Source organism: Schistocerca nitens, chromosome 11 (assembly GCF_023898315.1).
Source record: "Schistocerca nitens isolate TAMUIC-IGC-003100 chromosome 11, iqSchNite1.1, whole genome shotgun sequence".
NCBI lineage: Eukaryota > Metazoa > Arthropoda > Insecta > Orthoptera > Acrididae > Schistocerca > Schistocerca nitens.
Window position 1 is genome coordinate 198824147 of NC_064624.1, and position 26044 is coordinate 198850190.

Here is a 26044-nt window from a genome sequence, read left to right on the forward strand (position 1 = left end):
AATGTGCTAGAATTGTGCTGTTTAATTTCTTTCCTAAACTGAAGATTTGTTTCAATCCTGACCTCTCGTAGAACTTGACATCTTTCTGTCTTACCTATCCTAAAAAAGGTGCTGCTCCAACACCTGTAACCACTGGTATTTTACCATTCATGGCAGTGCCTCCCCCCCTTAAATTTCCTGCTATTACCCCAGCCAGTTTCCCCTTCCCTTTCCTGTTGAGATGTAGGCCGTGCCTGGTATAGTCCCACCTACTGAGATAATCAACAGGAACCACACCAATATGAGCCCCCGCACCCGACCCAAGCAGCCGTTCCAACTCCAAATTAACTCTCCCAACAGAAGAGTCCAAATGAGGCCGGTCATGACGTCTCAGGACAGATACAAATTCAACATTGGTGTGTCTCGATGCCGACGCAATCTTTACCAGGTCACACTCTATACTGTACCCAGGATCTCTGTCAATGCTGTTCCCTGGCCCTCCCACAATAACCACGGTGTCTTCCCTGGTAAATCCTTTACAGAGTGAACCTAAATCCTCTGTCACCTGATCCAGACTAGCACTTGGTTTGAAAAAATTTGTGACCTGGTATTCTGGTCCTAATTCCTCCTGCAGAAGTTGGCCTACACCTCTGGCATGAGAACTGCCTAACAACAAAACTTTCTTCCTTTTCGATAACTTTCCTACATTCTTTTTCAATTTCCTATTGAAAGTTTGTTGTGTCCTGTCTACACCTACCTCTGCTTGAGGCTCATCAGTTTCTAACTGAAGCAACAGGTCAAACTTATTTTTGACATTCACCACAAAACTGTCAGACTTAGTTCTAGGCCTGTTCCTTCTGCTACCTGTTGCCACTTCCCACCTCTCTTTGCCCTTCTCCCTCCTTAACCTGTCCAGATCTTCCCTAGCCTGATCTAGCTCAGCCTGAAGGGCAGCAATTTTCCCCTCCTGTTCCACTATCTTCCTATCTCTGCTGCAAATCCTACATAACCACTGATGAGCCTGATCCACTTTCCCAACACCCACGCCACTGCAGTCCCCCCAGTGAAAAAAACTACTACATCCATCACACCAAACCCCGGAACTAACAATTCTACGGCAAGTCAGGCACTTCTCACTCATGGCAAAAATAATACTTTAGCTAGAATAAATCAATTAAATTACCGAAAATCAAAAAAGACGTTACAAGAATTAAGCCTATTCACAAATGTATATAAGCAAGTTTCTGATTTAAAATTCCGCTGTTTTTCTGAGATCTGTATTAAAACAATGAAGGTATACGCTATTTATTATATATTTCACTCGATGGAATGAAAAAAAGGACAATTAAACGAGATACTTTAACTTTGATTCTCCAAAAACGTTACGAGAATTAGGCCTATAAACAAATGTATATAGGCAAGTTTCTGATATAAAGTTACGCTGTTTTTCTGAAATCTGTATTAAAACAATGAAGTTATACGCTATTTGCGGTAGTTTACTTATTTGTTACCGAGAAACTAGTTAAATTACCGTGAAACAAGAAACAAACACGTTTACAAAATTTAAGCCTAAGCGCGACTTCGCGAAGTTACGATCTTTTTGTGTTTTCTGAAAAAATACGCAAAGAAAAGTGAAACCTTTAATGGCAAGACTAAACGATACACTAATGCACGTATTTAATTTGTTGTCGGCGTTAAACTAAATTGTATTACTGTCTAAATCACTTATCTTTCTGGAAATGGTTTCTGGCGTCACTTACTCGGCGGCCATCTTGGAACCATTGTTTAAGCTCGTGGCAAGAGTTCAAAGTGATGATGAATAGTGTCAGTGCATTGGTTACTCTGGCACATAAAAATGTTCCCACAGTATCAGAAAATTTCCAGTTCTCTGTTGTATAATCAAACATATTACTGTTACCACTTTATAAGAGGTACCTACAACTTACAACAATGTGCTTAAGTAAGAGAGAATAATATTCCGGTATATTAGCACTCAAATAGTTTCTATACTCACAGTTTTAGTTGCTAGAGGTGCAGGGGGGAAAATTACAAAATCAGAAACTGAAGGTGCAAATGCTCCTGGAAGATTTTAGGACCTAGAGCTATGTAGAATTTTCAGTTGCAAAGTGAATAGAGAACTGAACAGAACAGAACACCTTGAACGAGTAGAGATAGGACGTTCATATTCACAGGACATGTGCATTAGTGTGTTCTGCAGTAATGATTAACATTTGAACCATGTTGGCCTGTGGGTTCAAGGTGAACATGCACATTGCGGTGCAACACCACCTACTGGTAAAATGTGCCTGTGGCTCTTGTTGTTGCTATAAACTGAAGGAAACAGATCAGTGTGACTCGAGTAGACGTGCAGGATGCCTCGCAGACATACATGTGAACTGCGGTGTCGTATCAGTGAGTTGTCTGCCTGCTTAGCTGGCTGGTAACATGCTCGCCTCCCGTGCAAACGGGCCCAGGTTCGATTCCCTGTCGGGTTGGAGATTTTCTCTGTTTGGGGACTGGGTGTTGTGTCGTCCTCACCATCATTTCATCGCATCACAGATCACGCGAGCCTCCCAATGTGGCGTCAACTGAAATAAGACTCTAACTTGGCGGCCGAACTTCCACGGATGGGGCCTCCTGGCCAGAGATGCCATAAGCTCATTTCCATCAGTGAGTTTGAAAGAGGATGCATTATTGGCATAAGAGAATATGATGCAGCCATCTGGGAAATTGCTGCTCTTGGGGGACAAAGTGTTTTGGCAGTGTAATGGGTGTGTGCAGAATGGTTCACGGAAGGCCGTAGAAAAAGACGAGGTGGGTCAGGCCGCACCACCGAGAGCACCTCCCAAGAAGATTGACACCTCATCTGGATAGCATTTCGGGACAGATCTGTGTTCTCCTTGGCTCTGGTGCAACAGTGTAACACATCTGTACACTATCGGGGGTGATAGTCTGTTGCCGTTTTTTACACTGTGGGTTACATTTGCGTTGTCCACTTCTCCGCCTACCTTTGACAAATGTGCAGAAACATGCTAGACGGGGAAAATGATGACCTCATTTTCGTTCGCCGGAGACAGGGAGAGCGCCATTGCAGTGACTGCATTCGCACGACACATAAAGCGCCAACTCGAAGCCTTTTGGTGTGGGATGCTATTGGGTACAACACCCCGGACACCATTTTTCAGCAAGACAATGCACGATCACATGTTGTTGAACAAACCCGTGCTATCTTGGTGTCTCAGGATGTCAGCCTTTTGCCACGATCCGCCAGGTCACCAGACTTACCACCAACCGAAAATGTGTGGGATACGGTGAAACATGTACGTTGCTGTTTCCCAATGCCATCCACCACAGATGAACTTTGGAATGTGGTGAATGTGTCGCCGATGTCTATACTACAGGACGCCATTTGCGCCTTATATGTGCCGATGCCATCACGCATGGAATGAATTATAAAGATCCGTGGCAGACCCTGTGCCTACTAGACAACAGGACACATGCTGAACTGAGGTGACTGAAATGCTAATCATTTCCGCAGAACGTAATACTGTACCATTTCCAAATCCTGCCTCGGGCATGGATGTGTGTGATGTCCTTAGGTTAGTTAGGTTTCAGTAGTTCTAAGTTCTAGGGGACTGATGACCTTAGAAGTTAAGTCCCATAGTGCTCAGAGCCATTTGAACCATTTTTTTGTACCATGTCCTGTGAATATGAACGTTGTGTCTCTAGTCATTCAAGGTGTTCTGTTTTTCCTGAACATTAGTGTAGTTGTGAGATCTCACAACGAACCGTTTTTGGGACACTTGCAACTAGTGAGGATATTTCAGAGTGATACTAAAGTGTACATCTTTGTGGTGTGGAACGATACAAGCTCACTTTGCCATCCCATAATTTTTGGGGATGGGGGGTACGGGGGTGGCATTTGCACCATTGGCACTTTACAATACGCCTATTATATTTCTCATCTTCCATAGGAGTATGTGAAGCCAAAAATATTTTGCCCCGGATCAAGTTGACATATAACTTAGATAATGCAGATTGGGAAATTTATTAACAAGACAGTTAAAGAATTAATAAAAAAAGGAGGGAGTGTTTGAATAAATAACATGTTACAGAGAAAAGTTCCTACCTAGTGTGCCTGAATACTTCATGTTTATCACCCTACTTTTTAAACTTTGCTGGAAGCCTATTGAAAAGGAAACCTGCTGAAGAGTGCACACAGATTTCTGTATAATGTCTTTTTCTGATTTTGTCATAGGTGGCACTGTCGAGCATTTACAATGATATGAAACAACTTATTTAAGAAAACATAATAGGAAAATAACATTATTATAACAAGTTTATAGTCTGTTAACATTCACGTACTTATAAGATCAATGTTGTTTTACAAGCAACAGGTTAAAAATAATAACATCGTGGTAGGGCTCTGTCACCATTATTATGATACTCAACCAGGTAGAATAGCCCCTAATTTTTCTGAAAAAAAAATGGTTTTTATGTGGACAACAAGGCAGGGAAAATTTGCTGGCATATGCCTACATAACAAAACCGTTTTCTCCACCAGATTCAAAGATTACTCATGTATAACTGAGAATGTGGTGTTTGAGAATGTAGTGCACGTCTGCATAATTACAATCATAACACAAGCAACAGTGAAGAATATTAGAAGGTACTGGAGAAAAGACATTTTTAGATAATTTTAGGTGTTTGCTCTAATGTGCTAGAAGTACATATTTTTAGCTTTGTCAACCCCATTGCGATGTACATAAATTTTATTTTGTTCTCTCTGCCCCCACAGTGGCTGATTTCAACCAGCAGATAAATAACACAAATTTAGATATGTTACTCATATTGTTGATAATGTAACGAACTGTTGATTCTCTTCCTTTAAAGTGTGACACATTCCTACAAGGATGTTGTCATTTTTAACCTGGTTCTGTTCCATCATAAAACATTGCCTCTTGCAAGTATGTGAATGGCAGAGGCACGTAAGCCTAAATTGCAGTACCGCAATAAAGCAGGTACAACTGAAAGTGGAAAAAAATAGCATTTAAAGAACTTATACAGGTGTCATACCTGCATTTCAGGAAGTAAGGGGTTAAGGAAGTGTTATTTAAGTGCAAATCGGTAGCGATGTTGGCTTTTTGTAAAGGTAGTGCCACTGATGTCACTGTAAGAGAACATAATAAGTTTACAACCGCACACCCTGCTCGCATCGATCGTACAAACATTATACTACCTGAGCATTGGTTCGTTATTTCAAACTAGTCAGTGTAGAACCCTCTATCATCTGTATTCATTTTGACAATAAAGGTTTGAGACTTCTGTATGACTAATTTTATGCCCATTTCTTCGTAGAAAAATTACCACATTCTATGATAGTATACACGTCTCCATCTAAGATTTCTTGTTGTGATAATTTGGTGACCACCTTGCTGCCCGGTGCTTAGGTACAGACTTTTCCATTTGCTTGCTATCACATTGCTCTATAGTTCTTCCAGGGTATGACTGTATGTAAAAAGTCTGTAGAAAGGAGTCTCAACTGAGTTCATTGGTATTTGGAAAAAGGCACTATATTTCTTCGTTTTACTAATCGACCTTAAACTTTGATGGTCACATTTGAATCTCTTTCTTCTGATTAAAGACTGGCCATAGTTTGTCATATATTTCCACTCTGTTGTATTCCTTAATTCTCCTTCATATGTTGTATTATAGTAATAATAATAATAATAATAATAATAATAATAATAATAATAATAATAATAATCCAATTTATTGCTTATATTGGTGATTCCATGTTCTATATTAACAGCTTCTGATTAATAGTATACATTTAATTTCATTGTCATGTATATTTTAGTTATGTGTATACATATGTGAATAGTTGTTGAGTAAAATTTGTATGTACAAATTGTATTTACCTGTATAAGTTTTCAGTTCAGGGTTGGTGACCTGTAAGTAAACTGAGCCTAATCCATTTATCTCACACACATTTCTGGATTTCCCCATTTGTAGTGAGTTTTTAACTCTGCCTGTGTAGTAATGACGTATGCGTGGCCGATTTGTTTAATTAACGTGTCCTATGAGTGTTATGGATTGTGGGGTTGGTGTGTAATTTATACTAACTGGCAAGTTTTAGTCACAGTTAATATTTTTGGTGTGAGATATTTGTTAAATTTCTGTTGTTTGGTGTGTTTTCCCTGTCTTTTGGAGGTGAGTGACTCACAGTGTATATTGTAGTGGTGATATGTTGGCTCACATAACAGGCCACATGGAACCTTGTGTGGAAGAAGGGCAAGCACTAATCATTGTGTGGTTTTCTATGTATCATAATGTAGAAAATGGCAATAACGGTTTCTGATTTGTGGTGTTGTGAAATCACTTACAATTCGTTACACCCACCCTTCTCATCACGACTGATACTTGTGCGTTAATTGAGAAAGGTGTGGTGTGAGCCAAATCAAATGCAATCTACTGTACCACTGCATAAAATAAATGCTCTCCACCCTATATACTTGCACTGAATGAGGTGACACAGTAGTTAGCACACTGTGCTCACGTTCAGGATGACGACGGTTCACTCCTGCGTCTGGTCATCCAAATTTAGGTTTTCTATTATTTTCTTAAATCAGTCAAAACAAATGCGAGATGCTTCCTTTGAAAAGAAATGGCCAATTTCCTTCCCTCATCCTTGACACATTCCCAGCAGCTTGTGCCCCATTTTCAATTACCCCATTGTCGATGGGACATTAAACCTTAACCTTAATTTCTTCCTTCCTTACTCATATACGTTCCAAACCCCTTTTCCTTTTTTAATAGTGTAGCTGTTCTTGATGTACAAACAGACCTGCTACAATGATAATAATTCAATGTTTAATGGCTGGAATAAATATCTGGCACAGTGTTTTGTAAAAGAAAGCTCCTCCCTCTTATTAAGGTCAATTCACTCTGGGTGCGATAGAACAGAATGTCAACACATTCCCGCGGTATATATAAAATGATAGTATTCACGTGGTTTTCTGCAGAATGCGATAGGAAGGGTCAGAACAGGATATCACCAGTAAGGATTTATGGAAGAAAATTCTGATGTTGACAGTGTTAGAGGAGAGAAAGGGAAGAATGATATCATCTGCTAACAACGGAAGTTAACCTAAAATCATCACACTTCTCATGTATTGTAGAAGTGGGTTTTGTGTCTGCTTAATCTTTATTACTTGCTTTGTTTTAGTGACATATTATGAAAGTTGCATTAGGACTTGAATATTTTGCCTGCCAGCGTTCTTACACAAATGCCAAATACATGAAGTCAAACAAAATTCAGTTTATATAATAGGTAGATGAAGAAAAGGCCTACACTCTTCACCAAAAATGAACATAAATGGGTTAAACAATTTTCATTAAAAATATATTTTGTAATAGTGGGAAAGTCTGCTCCATTGAAAGAGAAAAATAAAGTTTTTTGATGTTTCCAGAATGTTTTTGATGTTATTTGGCAATCAGAAAAAAAGATGGCCAGAGGGTAAAATCAAAAGGCACTTAAAATAAGTGTTGATATTTTGAATTGTTTGGACAACACATTTTCTGATCTTTCAGTTCCGAGTCATTTATAAACTTTTCCATTTGACTTCCATCAAGAACTTCCATTATAAATTTTGTTTTGGCCATTAATAAATGTGTCAATCCTAGTTCCTTAATTCTGATGTTATCTATTGAGTACTTATGCCACGAATGGTAACTCGTAACATTTTCATCATTCCCAAGCAGGCTGAGCAAAGTGATGTTGTGTTGACATTTCATCTGTTGTAAACACTACATCATTTGACAGAGACATTCATGTCCTTTGACATCCAATGTGAATTGATCTTCTTTAAGATGTTAATGAGGAGTGATTGCCAGATATGTGATTTTGCTAATGAGAGCCAGACAAAAAGTATGTGGAGAGTTCTGTCAGTTGTTACATTCTCACGGTTCTGTAAAAGCACAATGGGGTGTCACAACAAAGATAGTAGCCTTAAACAGACTCTGTATTCGATCTGTAAAAGAAGTGTAAATCATCCAAATGGAAAGGCACGCGATTAAGTGGGGGAGGAGTTTGAAACATTGCACAGAGAAGAAGAGAATGTGTGGAATTGGACTCCATATACGAAGTGACGTACAGTTCACGATTCCAAATACAGTAACTGATCCCAGTACATCCCTATGTTTAAAATAGATGCAACGAAAAATGAGCTGTGTATTTGATTTTCTTGCCTCTGACAGAAAATTTGACTTCAGTCAGCAGATAGCCACTGCGTGCAGGGAATCAAAACCAGGGAACACATCCTCTAAAGACGGTCCCTGAAGATAGTGGCAAAACATTGGCTTTATCGAGAAAACATTTTCTGTTGCCTTGTAATAGCTCAGAAATTTTAATAATTGATGTGATAGCTTCATTTTAGGATTCTACGTAAAATAACTGACCCGAATTCATTTTTTTCTTTAAAGTGGGTGCAATGACTCGTCCATGAATTTCTTGGCTCTGAAGGCATTTGCTAGGTATCATTAAATGGAATCGATAATTGATTGAGGCTCCACTTGAGGAGGCATCAGCTACCTCTGAGCCACAATCCACACTTCAATCCCAACAGAGACCTCAGCATGTGGAATGTGACTTTTTTTGTGCATTACTGCATTGTGTTGTTTTTTCTTTGTTTGTTCCACTTCACTCACGCAACAGAGTGCACGGCTGAGCAGTTCCGCTGTTCAAATGGCGTGTGTATTTCTGACGCGTTCCGCTGTGACGGCTACCCCGACTGCATCGATGGTTCTGACGAGACTGGATGCCCGCGGCGTGAGTATTTAAGACTTGTGTGCTGTACCAGGTTCTCTCTCTCTCTCTGTGTGTGTGTGTGTGTGTGTGTGTGTGTTACAAGTTATAGAAGAAATGTTTGGATAATATGTTTTGCAGCTTTAGTTTTTACAAAAAGAAATGCACTTGTGATCAGTCGATAATTTTTCTTTACTTTTATGTGAAACTTCCACAATGTTTTCAGAACAAGAATCAGTTTTAATCAAGTCTTGTATCTCGACAGTTCTATTTATATGTTCATAGCCTATTGATACCTCTTGTTATATCTGTATGTCATTCTGAAATATCCCAGTTATTGGTTTCTGTTGTAGTAAAGGTGCGTTTACACTGCGATTTGTATCGGCACATGTATGAGATACATGTATATGCGACTTTGCGACATGTATCGCGACTTGTATGAGTTGACAAGTATCAACCTCATACATGTATGAGCGTGCGTTTACACTGGTTGATATGTATCACTGTGCGATAGCTTCCGACGACGATTTGGAAGATTTCACATTTTTATGTGCTGATACACTTGCTCTTTTGGAAGATGATAGGAAGAAAAGGCGGAGGAAGCGTAGATGGTGGCACAGAGAGTTTCTCGCGAATTAACGCTAGAAGATGGCGCATATTTTAGAAATTATGTTAGGATGAGTATGGAGGATTTCCGCGGTTTGTTATCACTTGTGGCTCCTCTTGTGTCCAAAACCAACACAAACTTTCGGGAAGCGATTCCACCAGAGGATCAGTTGGCAGTAACACTCCGTTTTTTAGCCACTGGTGATTCCTCATAAAACGAAGATTTCATGACAAAACATTTGCATTGTCGCACCATTGCTAATGCCAACGTCTCACACAGGATTGTCGGCATCCGTTGTCAACATTATCACGCGAGGCCGCCGGAATAATAGCAAAACATTGATATACGTGCCAGATGCATGAAAAAAATATATAATGTATTACATACACTGATATATATATATATATATATATATATATATATATATATATATATCTAAAAAGAAAGATGATGAGACTTACCAAACAAAAGCGCTGGCAGGTCGATAGACACACAAACAAACACAAATATACACACAAAATTCAAGCTTTCGCAACAAACTGTTGCCTCATCAGGAAAGAGGGAAGGAGAGGGAAAGACGAAAGGATGTGGGTTTTAAGGGAGAGGGTAAGGAGTCATTCCAATCCCGGGAGCGGAAAGACTTACCTTAGGGGGAAAAAAGGACAGGTATACACTCGCACACACACACATATCCATCCACACATACAGACACAAGCAGACATTGGTCTTTAAATATGTCTGCTTGTGTCTGTATGTGTGGATGGATATGTGTGTGTGTGCGAGTGTATACCTGTCCTTTTTTCCCCCTAAGGTAAGTCTTTCCGCTCCCGGGATTGGAATGACTCCTTACCCTCTCCCTTAAAACCCACATCCTTTCGTCTTTCCCTCTCCTTCCCTCTTTCCTGATGAGGCAACAGTTTGTTGCGAAAGCTTGAATTTTGTGTGTATATTTGTGTTTGTTTGTGTGTCTATCGACCTGCCAGCGCTTTTGTTTGGTAAGTCTCATCATCTTTCTTTTTAGATATATTTTTTCCACGTGGAATGTTTCCCTCTGTTATATATATATATATATATATATATATATATATATATATATATATATATATATAACTTTTACCTTCACTTCTTGGGATAAAACTTGCACAATGGCCTCGCAAACACGAAGAATAATGTTGCATATGGCACTTTTTGATATTCTATGCAGATACATTAACGTCGAAACGACAGTCGGCACCTTCAAAACTCAAACAGCCGCCAAAGAGCCTGGTACTACGCATGCACTAATCGTCGAAATAAGCGGCAGTCGACAAGACGACAGGAAATGATAGTACTGCGCATGCGCGAGTTCTTCAAATGTCGCTCATACATGTCGCGTATATGGCCAAAAAGCGATATACAAAATGTATACGCGACATGTATGAGCTCGAGGGTCCGCATACAAGTTCCGTGAATTTTTGTATGAGGTGATGTATCGCGACATGTCAAATTGACATGTCGCTCATACATGTCGCGATACATGTATCCCAGTGTAAACGTACCTTAACATGAAGAAAACGGCGACTTGTTATAAGAAGCAGCTTGGCACAAAGGTTAGCATCAACCTCACATTCAGGAGTAGGGCTGTGCCATCCACGTTTACGTTTCCCGCGATGTTCCAGGAATCGATCAGAGTTAAATGCTGGGGCAGTTCCTTTGAAAGGACGTGGCCCCCTGTAATCCAATCTTTGTCCAATCCAAATTTGAGACCCATTCTAATAACTTTACAGTTATTTATGTGAAAGATCACAGACTTTTATCAACCTGCTCTTCATTTATGTCGGTTAGTGATCCGACAGACGTGTTCGATTTTGGATTACGTGTTCCACCATCAGATGTATCTTGAAACCAATTCTATCAATTCACGAGTAGCTAATAACCACTGGTATAAATATCATTTTTCCACATAGGTAACATCACAGAGTTAGGCTCTTCTTAATCTGTAATGTACGCTATGAGGAAGCGTATTGGATGTCGAGTTCCCTTCCTTCGTTTGTGGCTTCACTATCTTGTTTTTCATTTGTAATGTACCACCCTTCCAGTATTTTGTAATTACTGTACATCAATGTTCATAGAAACCAAAGTCTAATTTTATTGTGAGGTGCATTTTAATTGCTTTACTTGCACTAGCTTGTGCCGCATTCACTGGAAGATTTACATTACATTATTAGAATGGAAAATCTTTTCATTCTCGCGCGCGCGGACACACACACACACACACGCACACACACACACACACACTTACACAAAAGACACTTAATAAATTAATGACAAGATTTATTCCACAGTCAAGTATTACAGTCATGTCAAACATATAAATTCTCTTTCCAGATCCTTTATACTCTGTTAACAGGATGTATTTTTAGTTGTATTGTTATAATCTTATTTCCATTGATCTTTTATATAGTTAAATGTATTTAATTCTTCATATACATTTTATATTACTCAAATTTTCACCTCCTCACAAATGTTATCACTCACTTTTTTTTAATTTTTTTTATTTTTTTTACAGAAAATAGTTAACACTTTTATTTATTTGCAAGATCACAGTATTCCTCATTTCATTCTGTGTTTATTTTTGATTCATCGGGCCCTACATTTGCCCAGATTTATTTAATGAATTGTCTTAGTAAACAAATTTATCTATATAAATTTACCTTTTTCTGGCCAATTGTCTATAAAACTATACTTCTTATCAGTGGTTCATACTTTGCAAGTACAGCATTTTGAATTGCTTTCAGTTTGGTCGAATTTATATTTTGTACTAACTTTTGATTCCTGTTTACTGAACATTTGAAATAATGATCAAAGTTATTTGTTCTCTAAACTGTGGTTTTAGATTTCACACACATACTAAATTAACCAGTCATTATTCTCAGATCATAAAAAACATTCTAAGTGGACTTTATTCTTTGTTTAATGAAAACAAGAATGGAGCAGAACTGTTCAAATGATGAATGTGATCGTATTGTGTAATTTGCAAGTAGATTGGTATTAAATACTTCATTAATCCCTTGCATGTTGATTACATCTCATATTGCAGCAGTGAAGAAATATCACATAAAAAATACAGTGTTCAATCACAGTCGGCTCACCCCTCTGTCATGCCAACAGGTGAGTGTGCCGTGTCCGAGTTCAGGTGCCGCGAAGGGACGTGCATCCCGCTGGGCCGCCGGTGCGACGGGCGGACGGACTGTTCCGACTTCTCTGACGAATACGATTGTCCAACACCTGGTGAGTGCTATGGCAGTATCGAGTTCTCTTGTCTCCCAGGATACTGTAAAGGTTATGCTAGCATATATCTGATAGTGAGTAAGATTCTAAAATTGTCAGTTTTGATATAATTGATGTGATCAGTTTGAGAACATATTGTTCCTCAAGGATTAAATTTGATAGGAGGTACACAAACCCGTTGTGTAAATCAAAAGGAAAACTGTTGAGATGTTTGTTGTGGTCTCCACTCCAGGGACTGGTTCGGTGCAACTCTCCATGCTCGTCTGCCCTGTGTGAGCCCCTTACATCCATTTGACCTTCATTCTGTATTAGTGCCTCGGTCCCCGGATACAATTTTTACACCCCACACCTCCCTCCATTACCAAACCAGCAATTCCTTGGTGCCTCTGGTTGTCTCCTGTCACATTATCCCTTCTATCAGTCAAGTTACACTGTAAATTTCTTTTCTCTCTCTCTCTCTCTCTCTCTCTCTATCCATACTAGGCTACAATACAGACAAATACCTTCAGAAAAGACTTCGTAACACTTAAATTTATACAAGATGTTCACAGATTTCTCTTCCTCCTCGGAATCTTTCGCGTCGGCACGGCTGGATAAAATCTTCTCAGTTTCCGAGCCGCGTCAGTGAACGGCAACAATTTCAACAGAGACCAGAGCTACATACTAAGTAGGGCTCGGGGGCAGGCTTTGGATATTGAAAGGAAGCAATGGTGGATGCTTAATACTTGTAGGGAGGCGGCAACAGCAGTTTCAAATACGGCACCAGCCCCTCGCGCCACCTGACGTCACTCGGTTCTGTGGCGGGCCAGAGCAGCTGCGAGTTGCCCGACTCGCCTTCTGTGCACTTGTCGTTTCGGCCCTCTCCGATTGGTGCCAGCAGCCGTAATCGTAGGTATATAAGTGGGAAACATTGCCAGTCCCAGCAGTCAGTAGTTCTACTCCTGATTGCTAGTCCCAGCAGTCAGTAGTTTTACTCCTGATGACTATGGCGGAGCTAGCCATCAAAAAATTGATACGGCTTGGAAACTGAGAAGATTTTATCCAAATTTTGCTTTTTCAGAAATGCTTTTCGTGCTATTGCCAGTCTGCATCTTATATGTTTACTCAGGCTGTCATCAGTTATTTTGCTGCCCAAATAGCAAAACGCATCTACTACTTTTAGTGTCTTATTTCTTAATCTGATTCCTTCGGCATCACCTGGTTCACTTCCATTACATTCTGTTAGCCTGCTCTTCCAAATCCCTTTCTGCCTCCCACATAATTACAGTATCATCAGCAAGCCTCAAAGCTTTTTTTATTTTCCTCCCAGAACTTTAATTTCCTTTCCAAATGTCTCCGGTTTCCTTTACTGCTTGCTCGATGTACGGATTTAATAACGGGGGGTGGGGGCAGACTACGATCCCATTTCACTGTGTTTTTAATACGGCTTCCCTTTCGTGTCATTTGACTCTTATAACAGCAGTCTGCTTTCTGTACAAGTTGTAAATAATCTTTCACTCTCTGTGCTTTATCCATACTACCTTCAAAATTTCTACGAGTGTAGCCCAGTCCACATTGTCAAAAGCTTTGTTAAGTCCTACCTTTCTTCAAACTATCTTTTATGATGTCGTAGAGTCAGCATTGCCTCACATTTTCCTATGCTTCTCCGGAATCTGGACTGGTGTTTTCTGTTTTTCTTATCTGTTGAGGTAACCGTAGAATCAGGACCCAAAATTGCTGGTCAGTGATTTCTTACATGCAGGAGAAATGTCAGTACTACCGATAAGATGGGTATAAAAGTACGTACACTATAGTACATTTCTGAAATAATAGTTTCTTCCTCCGGAAGGAGAGAGGGGTGATTAGGATGAGGAGAAAGGAAGGGCAGGCTCTCAGACTGCAAGTTGTTGGGGACCTATCTGTTGTGAATTGGAGGAGGCATAAATGTGGAAAAAGAGGGAAGGAGGATCGGAAGAGTAGGAGGGTAAAGAGAGTACATTGGTTAGCACTGGGCCAATTTCAGCCCAGAAATTGTAGTGTAACATGTCACTTCTTGCACAGCGTCTACTGACATGACAATTGATGATTTCCACCAGAAAAGCTTTATGTAAGTGATGAGTTAGTGAAGTATGCTGTTTGGAAGTTTGTTTTCTTTATGTGCCTGTATTCTGGAGTGGATAGGCAGAGTGTATCTGTAAGCCTGGATGACAGTGACACTCTTGCTATGTTTTGTGGTACCTGCTGTTTATACGGTTTATTCTGCATTGTCGGGTCCAGCCTCGGAGATATGGTGCGTGCCATGGAAGAACTTTCCTGGCATTCGCAATGACGTCATGAGAACAATGCGTTTTGCCTGTCACTTTCCTGTTGGGTGTCATTTGAGTGAGAATGAATGTCAATTAATATCAAATGAGAGGGAGAGAGAGAGAGAGAGAGAGAGAGAGAGAGAGAGAGAGAGAGACCCTCCTCCCCCTCTCGCTCTGCCCCTCACCCCCCCCCCTTTCCACAACCTTATACACTCTGCCCTCTTAATATCTTGTTGTGCAGCTGCTGAATCACCTCCCGAAACACCTTCATCACACCATACTACTATCCCCTCCTCACTTTGTGTGTCTTTCCCTACCCTATCGTTCAATCCCGCATCCGGTCATCCTGATTTAGGTTTTCCGTGATTTTCCTAAATTGCTCCAGGCAAATGCCAGGATGGTTCCTTTGAAAGGGCACGGCCGACTTCCTTCCCCGTCCTTCCCTAACCCGATGAGACCGATGACCTCACTGTTTGGTGTCTTACCCCAGACAACCCAACCCTACCCTATCCCCACCCAGGCAACAGCTTATTTTCTTTCAAATCGGTGACAATAGTACCAAATAGCCATGACAAGGATCTTTGTTTGCTGCAGCTCCAACATGCAGTGCTCTGGAATTCACTTGTGGGGATGGCAGCTGCATCGACCGTCGACGCGTCTGTGACGGACGTCCTGATTGCCGTGACTACTCGGACGAGAGGGACTGTGGTAAGTGAGAGAGAGAAACTTCTAAAATAACCTGGCTGGAGGAGACTCTTTGTATGATTTTCTCCTTTCAGTAATTGATAAGAAGAAGAATATTTGCAGATTTGTGACCTTCAGTGTAAATCAGCGCATCAGCTCTGTTGAAAGAAATGTCCTCACCAAAAAAAACCTTAATAACTACTGTTGCTATCAATAAAAAAAAATCCATCTTTCACGTACTGTTAATGTGAAAATGAAATGTATCCTTCACCAAACACAAGAAAGGGGATCAAGAATTGTACTTAAGGAATGTTTGGGCATACACGACTTTTATATAAATTTTGTGGACTGGGACATTAAATGTGGTTACTCTTCATCTGGGAGTCATAGACTTTTGAGAAAGCTTTCGACTCTGTTTCAACAACATCTGTTGATTTATTTCATCGAGATGCTGAGAAATTCAGTTTTAAAAGACAAGCTGTGCAAGTGGATTCCGATTGACATAACTATTGCCAGCAGTCACAGAGCATGTTTTAATACCCTTGAACTAAGGGAAATGAATTGACATATGTTGTAATGAATCATGCCTAAATCATCTGTATTTACTGACGACATTATTATATTTACCTGGGATGGAATGGACTTTTTGAAACCGCCTATGCAGTGATGTAGGTTAGGGGCCCCACATTTCACACTGGTGGGTCCTCATTTGCGAGTAATCGACAGAAAATAATTTCGTAATTTATCGTAATGCACTAGAACCTTGAAAATATCTCTGATAGTATAGTGGTTATTTAGTTGGTATTCTCAAACACATCAGGTGCAATTTCTTTCTTTTTTCTTTTTTATCAAAACGACTGCCATTATTTTTCTTTATTAAATGGTTTAAATCCAATTATGTTTATTTCTAATCCTTTGTTGCGTTGTTTTAACCATTGTATCAACGCTTTTATTTGCCTTAATTTTTACTTTCTTATGTTTTTTTGTTTGTAATCATTTTCCAAATTATTTTAAATAAATTCATTTATCCATCATGGTATTTAAATATTTTAAAACTCATCTATTGAATAAAAGAAGACAGTTAATCTGTTTAGTCTAGCTGTGAAGTCATGTTAAAAATTTGTTGTTTGTTACAAGATGTACATTGTTTGGCCGGTAATCGTCATACAAAACATAAATTCTTCTGCTCCATGGACAAAATAATGCTGATGAAGATTCAAACAAAAGAATGTTTTATAAATAAAACAAAATTCAAGAAAAATTATTAATAAAATTAGAGATTGCAATAATGTGGACAAAAATATAAATTGACAAGGAAGTTAAATCAAAGTAAACAAAAAAATATCTTTAAACCAATTAATTGAACAGAAATAATGAATTCCTTTATTTCTGTAAAATTGTAAAGAGATGGATTTGAATCTACAACTTTCAGTGTACCAACCAAGAATTTAACTGGTTTGCTATGAAGTCATTATGAGGTGCTGTTGTGAAGGCACTAGTGAATCGCAATAAATTCGGAACATTTTTTCCCTGATTACTTGCAAACAAGGACCCATCAGGATGTGGTACCTGGAACCTGAACTTATCACATAGGCAATTTCAAAAAGTCAATCCCATGTCTGGAGTTTGGAAGCTGGCTTGCAATTAATTCTAATTGTCTACAGTGAATAGGTTGAAAAGAAAATAATAGAAACTCATTATGAAGTCATACAAAAAGGAGCAGATCTCCAAATTTTGTTTTAGCAAGTACAAATGACAAAATCTTACGAGTGTAGTTCACAAATTTCTGAAAAAGTTAAAGTTTTGTACCTATCTTACAAATGTGTTCTATGTAAAGGACTATCTGCTGTGACAATCATGGATAAACTTGTCATTTTCTGCAGAACCCAGTGAGAATGCCAGACACTCACACTGATAAAACGTCAGATTATCAATCAAACAACTGATGGCTGGAGAAACTTGAAACGGTTACCTCCAGGCGGTACATTAGGACCTGGCTGTGTAACGTTCAGTGTTTGCAAAGTGTGAATTTGTTTTAATATTCGATAATGTTTTGCATGGCGAAGAGCTTGGATACGAATTTTGGAACATATGATACAGCGTGTTTTACAATCCCTGTTACAGGCTTATAGGGCTTGTAGAGCAGACTTATAGGAGCCAGAGCTTTGATAAGGAATTGATATCTAGAAAATGTACCATTTGGAAATGAAATAAGTGTGAAGTTTGGATCACTTTCAAACCTCCTGCTTCGCACTATGCACACTAACTGAGAAGAGGGCGTTGAGATCAGTCTTTGTCGTAATTATATCACCTATCATTTTTATCCGGCTACAGCAATGGCTATGAGAGTTTGATACATTTGCAACTAGGAGGTTTGACTGCGGTGCTCAAGAGACGCACCACAGTCTCAACTTTGAAGAGGATGTCCTTCGTCACGTAAAAGAGAGCGCGACAACGACCACTTGAAACATCACTTGTGCTTTGGGCTCCTGTAGAGCACCAGGTTAGAGTGCACTGTGACCGTTTTGCACCGTAAAGCGGGAGGTTTTGAAAGTGGTCTGATCTTAAAACCTATTTCATGTCCAAACGCCACATTTCTTGCCAGAGTTCCATGTCAGAATTTTATCAGAAAATTCCATCTACAACCCCTAGAAGTCTTGACAGGAATTGTGGATCATTCTATACACAGAGTGTATCACAGTCGATAGTAGAAATGAACACGTGTGAAAGTTAGACGGTAATGGAAGCAGAAATATTCCAGTAAACATAGGTCCACAAATGAGCTGTTAGTGAGATCATTGTGAATGTGTGGTTACAAGTTGCTTCAGTATGACGTATTGTTGCAGTTAGTACAGATGTGTTTGAACTTTATGCTGTATTTCATTGTCTCGGTCACAGATTTACTTTTATGATGCCTAGTTTCAATTAAGATTTCATCAATTTATGTAGTCTTGTAAGCAACATGTGGTATCCATACGGAAGAACACGTCACATGTATACGAATATGAATTGCTTACGCTGCTACATAATCTGAAGATGATCATATATACTTAGCTTCTCCATGTTCGCAGGGTACAATTCTGCAACTGTTTGTTCCGTTTATTAAGTCCGCGACCAGTTTCGACCTTTTCATTAGGCCATTTTCGAATGGATATTCTGCTGTAGAAACGCAGTGCGAGCACCATTTAATGTCAAATGACAGTGATGTCGCTTCTGTACAGCACAATATCCACCTGAAAATGGCCCAGTGTAAAGGCCAAAAGCGGTTGTGGACTTAGTAAAATCCTTATTAGGAACTGGAGCAGTTTTTCATTAATTTATTGACTATTGATCGATACTAATTACCATAAAGACCCACGGTTTGGTGATTGTGGTAGATGCGTGATGGGTGACCGGAACAGTTTACTGCTGTTGTAAGGATGTTTTCTAATACCCGAGTATGTCCAAGATGGATAGACACAGTAAGGCTTCGCCTGACCTCAATTCTCTGTATTTTTCTGTCTGGGGCTGTCTCACTAGTGAAATGTACATCACTCCATTGATGCTGTTGAGACTGATGACCATAGCTGTTAAGTCCCATAGTGCTCAGAGCCATTGATGCTGTTGAAGAACTGAAGCAGTGAATGGTGCAATCTTATAAGTTTTTCGAGGTTATACAGGGGTGTTTGAAAGAATTTATAACTGACTGCAGAGATGAGTGCAGTATTGCATCCAAATGCGAAGACAATATGTGGAACTCCCGCTTTAACGGATGTGAGTGATAAATAAATTGTAATGTGTTAAAGGACTATTGTATTCCTTGCTAAGGCAGACTATGGGCGTAATTTGAGCACAATTAGGTGGGGACTTGATGGAAAAGTTCACACTTCAAACACATTTGTACTAAATACTGAAGTCAGTGGTGGCTTGTAATCACACATTAGAAATTGTCTCCCAAATGCCTAGTTTGCTGAATCGTGTCTGCTGGAGCATTTCTGATTGTGTTGTCACACATTTTCACCCGTATTTGTTTTCTTTGGTAATTATGATACATCCAACAACACAAGACGAGAAGAGATGGCCAATCCTTTTCACAGGTGAACTAAGCAAAGACACAACAACATGGTCATTAAAATAAGTGGGTATCGATGCTAGTCCAAATAACAGGAATATCGGGACTAGACATGCTTGAGCAGTTTGAAAGCTATATAATGGATCCAAAGATTGTGAATAGATAGGATAGATTATGAGGAGAACTTTAACAGTAAAATGAGATTAATTGAGTTAATTCGGAAAACAAGGCTAAAATTGTATGATAATCTGTTCAGGGTGGCTGAGTAAAGGCTGACAAAATAGATCTGTGAGATAGTTGACAGCAGATCTAAAGTTTCCAACAAATGGCTCAGGAAGATAAGATAGGATCTGAAGTGGGGTGTATGAAATCAAGTAGATGTCTTAGACCAGACAAAGTGTAGGCCAGTAATAGACCACTTTAATGGCTTCCTTGATGAACAACAACTGAAGTGGAGAAAGAAGACAAAGGCTGTAAAGGTAGCTCTCAGTAATGAATAATTTTTCATCTCGTGTGGTCACTAATGGCCGCTATTGAGTAAAAAAGAAAAAAAAAATTCGCTGCATATTTGTTGTAAATATAAACGTGTACTCTCCCTACATTTCTAGTGCAAATACACCTCTGTTTGAGACATGTTCCATGTTCTTTTGTAAACTGTCTGTATTCCATATCATTTAAGATACGTAAAGGGATGCAATGTTTCACTTACTGTGTACACACCCGCCCTCCTGCACCTCCCACCTCTCGCATCCCTGCACTCTCCCGTACACGTGCACACGGAGCTAGGAGCACGTGAGGAAGGGGACGAGGACGAGAGCGAGGAGGAAGGTGACGGAGGCAGCGAGGAGGAGGCCCCCACCACAAATTGCCTGCCCAACGAGTTTGCGTGTGCCGACGGCTCCACCTGCATCGACGGGGCGCACCGTTGCGACCGAGTCTACGACTGCCGTGACTTCTCGGACGAACAAGACTGCGCCCCCGTCTTCGGTGAATGAGGCACTCGCTGCGGTCTCTTAGCCCCCTCTTGCATCCTCTTGTTGTACCTGTCTCTTAGTGGTCACGTGTTTCATCCCCCACTGCGTCCCTCTCATTCCAAATGTGCAAAGTCTGGAAAATCTTGCACTGTCCTGCAAACTTGGACAAGTGGCTTTGTTTGCCGTTAGCACTCTACTACTAATTCTAATCTTGAATTTTGTTGCCCCTCGTACCTCCAATGAGGCAGGTGCCAGGATGGCTCCTTCGTAAAGAACACGTCCTTATTTTAAACATCAGAATTGTAGAATAACCAAAAGCTGTTGTAATGAGTGTTCGTGTTTATTCGCAGACAATTAGTTTCAGTCAAGCAACCATCTTCAAGTAAAAGATCAACAAAACATCAAGCTTAGGGAAGGTTCTTCTGCATTGAATATATGATTTGCAGCATAATTTGTAGCACATCACATATACACATACATGTAATATCTTAAAACATTTTCACCAGTTGCCAACAGCAAAAACTAACTGACCACTATCATTTAATCGTACTGCTCAGCTGAAGTCTAATGTTTGCGGTACGGTTTTGACGTGCGAGCAATCGAAGTGGCGTCGGATGGGAAGGGTTGCACTCGGCTGGTAGCCACAAACCATTTATACTGATGAAAACTGTGTGTGTTTCACTGTGAAGCACCAGTCTGATATTTATCAAACTTTGCACATATCATTTTCTTTGGGCTTTTGTCCCACTTCAGCACGGGGTCGGCCTTGTTGCTATCGAATTGGCGATGTTAGTGTCAGAGGGTGGCCGGATGCCCTTCGTGTCACCAATCAAACTTTGCACATATGCTCTTCACATGTTAAAGTATTAAATGATAATTTCATTCCATTTGCAACTTATGTTCATCACTAACATCAGTGTGACCAACAAAAGCATGAATACACTCTTATTTGTTGTGGACTGGGAGCAAATGGCTGCTGAATATCGTCTTAAGGAATTTCTTGCCATGCCTAAAACATATTGCATGTCAGTTCATGAAGATTACAGTAGGGAGTTTGATATGAAAATATACATCTCCCGATTATGTTCGTGATGTGCTCTATGGATGACAAATTAAGGTACAAGGCAGACCAGTCAGGGATGCAGTGTGGAGTCGTATATTGTCTTTTTGGAATATGACATTTGGCTTCGCACGAAGCCTATGACATCAGGGTTTACCATTCTTCCCACATGATGGAGACGTTCAGCCCCCCTTCAGCCTCTACCAAATCAGACCTGATATAATGTCCTACAGCTCTGCACACCACGATTCCAGCAGTTGTAGGGGCTCGGGTCTCGAGAATTGCTGCTTTCTCTGTCTTTTTATCAGGTCATCAGTGGCCTAGGTATGACCACGACAGGCAGAAGTGAGTCATCTCTGAACACCACAGAATGCAAATTAGTATCCCAGTCGACTCTTGTCCTACACCGTCCAAATACCTGTCACCTGTGGTTCATTGTAAGTGGTCTCATCGCACCTTACATTAGTTTGTTCCGAATGTTTCGTGGTGACACTCTGCCTGTAAATCTCTCCTAGATTTCTGCTGCTGTCACCTGTTTATCACCCAGTCGAACAATGGAGCGATCTTCTAGCAGTGTAGTCCTTTGGGAAGGACCTGTGTCGGTTCTTTTTGGGAAGGATCTGTGTCGATTCTTCTTGCCGTGTTGTTGTCCTGAATCCACCTCATCACAACTTTTTCTGCAGGCATTGCACTACAGCCAACTGTGTGCACTATCCATCGGTACGATGCTCCTGTGGCCATCGTGCCAATGATTTGACCTTTCTCAGAGTCTGAAAGATGGCGATAAAATGCCCGTGCTTGTTGTCTGGGCTTGCTGTGTTGTGATATTCACCTCTCGAGTTTCAGTGATGTTGGGCACACCCGATATCAGACGCGTACTTCCACCACTCTTTATCTGTAGGAATGGCCTTTTTCTGTACCTGAAATAAGCGCACATAAGGATGAAATTTTAATCGGCATATCTGACAGGTGCAGAAATACCTGGAGTATTAATTTGGTAACGTGATGTTCCATTTCTGTTAGTGTACCTATTTCTTGATGTAGCTTCATTTGAAATATAATTTATAATGAGGCTATTTTCATGTGGTACTTCACTGAGTGATTCAATTTGAAGAACTTCTTTTTGGAGATACTTCACCAAAAACTCCATCTAGCAGCATTATTCATAGGGACCAGACTTTGTGCATTGGAAATTGAGGGCCATCTGTATCCCATACTGTGCTTGGTTATGCTACATAGTCTTACCACTCCTTCCCCCGAAGAGAACGTGCATTGTGGAGCATTTTGTTGCATTTTAGTTGTCACTAGTCCCTGTTTTCCTTGTGTAGTCTTGTTTGGTACATTTAAACTTTCTTCTGCTGATATCCAAGTTGCCATGTACACTTTCCCCCAACTTCAGAAAACATTATTTTAGATGTTTAGAAAGAGCTACAATGCGAATGAATCTAGACAGAGTGATACGCCTGGAACATATTCAGGAGTTGTAAAGTTGTGTGTGTGACAGTTAGTATTATCTTGTTTATTTATGTTCAAATCCAGGAAAAAATTTAGGGTGTGATTTGGGTAAGTTGTATAATTTTATAAACTGCCACATCAATAATTGTTTATTATTTTATGCATGAAACGTGTCAGTCAGTGGCAAATAGTGATATTTTGACTTAATATACTAGATAAGTCTCGTGTCATTTATGAATTGTATGAGATCTAGTGCATTATTTACTTCTACATGCATCAATTTTTTCATTGTACAATGATTTTTGTAGTTACTGTCATGTCTCGATAGCAAGTTTACGTGTTTCTCGTAAGTTAAGTCCCAGTTTGTTTTGTCCGTTCTTTAATTTACTGCAGTCCCAAAATAGATCGAACGAGAAAGTCTAGCAGTAGACAGAAGGAGAAAATTTAGCAGTGCTTGCATCTTTCATAGCATTTTACCCTGTGCTCTTCATTCCTTACATCAGTGCATCTCCGTAAGAAACTGATTCTCTGTGACAACAATCTATAATTAGAAGCATGCTTTAGATGCATGAAGTGCATCACATTGTAGACATCTAAGTTTTTTTCATGTTTTAATCCAGCCATCATTTTTTACAATTACTGTGAAAGAAGTCAGTGAGATACTTCGTGAAACATCTTTTCTTCTGTAACATTTTCATTGTATGTGTATGAACTGATGAATGCCAAGCATGAACAATTTATGACGAGTGAAATAACTTAATAAAGGTTTATTAAAAAAGATGGACCCAGTTTACTGAATTTTTATTTCATGAAATACAATTTGGATGTAAATAATCTGTAAACTGTTGGAAACACGAGAATAAACAGTGTCAGTTACCACTGCCAGAATGGTCACACCAACTGACAGCCAGTTCACATTGGTTGTTAACACAATTACTACCATGCAGTGTTGATGCAAGTCATAAAAAAAGATGCTCACATAGCTAAAGTCTGCAGACCTTAAATCAGATTTGTGACGCTTGTACTTTTCAAATAGCACGGGAGAAGACCTCCTGGCTCTTATTTTCTGTCCGAGTTCTCGCGATTTCACACCGAGCGAGTTTTTTCTAGTGGGAGGGAATGTAAAAGAGACACTTTACATTCCACCTGTACTGACACGTTTGGTCAATCTGCAGATTATATCACAGCTGTGGTAACTCAGTAACATGAGAGATGGTTCTTTGTGTGCAGGTCGAGTGCAGCTACTACTAAGATCTTTGCTCTGCAGGAGGGTAGCGTCACAGTGATCATTTTAATCTAAATTTTTAATCTTTAAAATCTACTGTTTTCATCTGTAAACATATCTACTGGTATATTTCATTAAATATAAATGATTAAAATTGGGTCCATTTTTGTATAAAGTCTGTTTTTAATACCTGTACTAAAAGTGTACACTGATATTCATTGCAGTTGGTATGTAAAATTAAATATGGATTTCTCTTAGTAATTGTGGTCTGTAAATTTATAGTGATATAGGTATGGCCAGCACATAACTGTAAGGAGGCAAAATTCTAGAATGCCCTGTCAGTAGAAACATGCAAATGTAGGAAGAAAAGAGTCCAGGCTTTTGGAATTATTAGCTCCTGCCTCAAGGAGGGAGAATGAAAAAACAAAATTACATGTGGTGGGATCTGTGACAGATAACTAACAAGGTGTGGTCCCCTGAGGGGAAGATCAACTTTTAGAAAACTCCTGTATGATAGTGTAGGCTAGGATCCCAGGTATCTCATTCTGCAGCCGTTCACCCAAGTGGGAAACAGAATGTTTACATGTAATCAACGAAAAAGAATTATTTGTGATGCTCTGGAGCAGTGGTAGTCAACCTGGTCCCTGCTGCCCACTAATGGGCATTCGAACCTTCGTGGTGGGCAGCAGATGGTAGGTGTTTTAAAAATGTTTTTGTTAGGTTTCCTTAAAATTTTGACATAGAGTATTTGGTAGGTAATTGTTATTACATTCTTTAATTTCCTGTAACTGCTGTATAAATTTTTTAAAGTAAAGTAAGGTTACTTCCCGAATTTATGAATCACTATTATTGTGGAACTGGTGGCTGGGTAGAAAATTTTAGTACTAACAGAGGTACTAAAGTAGTTGGTAGGTAAATAAGACTGGCTACCCCTGCTCTAGAGCCTAAAAATAATGCTGTTATCGAGAGTGGCAGTTTAGCGCAGGGGTTAAAGGCACTTTTCTGATATGCTGAAAGATGTGCGTTTGAATCGCATCAGACACTTCGCAATTTTCATTTTTAAATCTTTATTAAAATGACTTCGCTCATTATTTTTATTGAGTTACTTGGTTTAAATGTAATTTTTTTTTATTTGTGGTCCTTTTCTGCATCATTTTAATCATCATAATAACTTTTTTATTTGCTCTCTTTTTTTCTTCTTATCATTCTTTTTTCATTTTGGGATCTTTCAATTACTTTTATCTGTCTGTCACAATATTTCAATGTTTGAAAATGTCAGTCTGGTGGATAAAAAAAACAAAAACAAAAGACAGAATTTCCTATTTATATGCACTGTGAAATGGTGTCAGACGTGTTTAGTATTACAAGATGTCCCTTTTTGGAAGGTAATCAGCATACAAGAATTTAAAACATTAATCTGTATTGCACTGTAGACAAAAAGTGTACTGATGAAGATTTAAATGGAAGATGGAATTTTAAGTAAAATTATGTTAGAGCAAAATCAGTAACATAAATAATGAAGTCAGTAACATGGAGGAAAGTATAAAATAATAAAACAAGAAATTATATTAAGGTTAGTACATAAAAATATTTACAATCACGTGGTCGGAGATTCCAAATGAAAAACTAGTGATAGGAAGAAAAAATG

The 26044-nt window shown here is 39.4% G+C and overlaps 1 protein-coding gene across 1 annotated transcript in view; it reads left to right on the top strand.

Moving 5' to 3' along the window:
* Positions 1–26044, top strand: part of LOC126213609 (basement membrane-specific heparan sulfate proteoglycan core protein-like) — an 843204-nt gene that overhangs the window by 549842 nt on the left and 267318 nt on the right. Inside the window, exons 20-22 of the mRNA XM_049941462.1 lie at positions 8696–8809; positions 12543–12662; positions 15542–15655. Coding sequence (XP_049797419.1) covers positions 8696–8809; positions 12543–12662; positions 15542–15655 — 348 coding nt within the window. The remainder of the gene's footprint in view (positions 1–8695; positions 8810–12542; positions 12663–15541; positions 15656–26044) is intronic.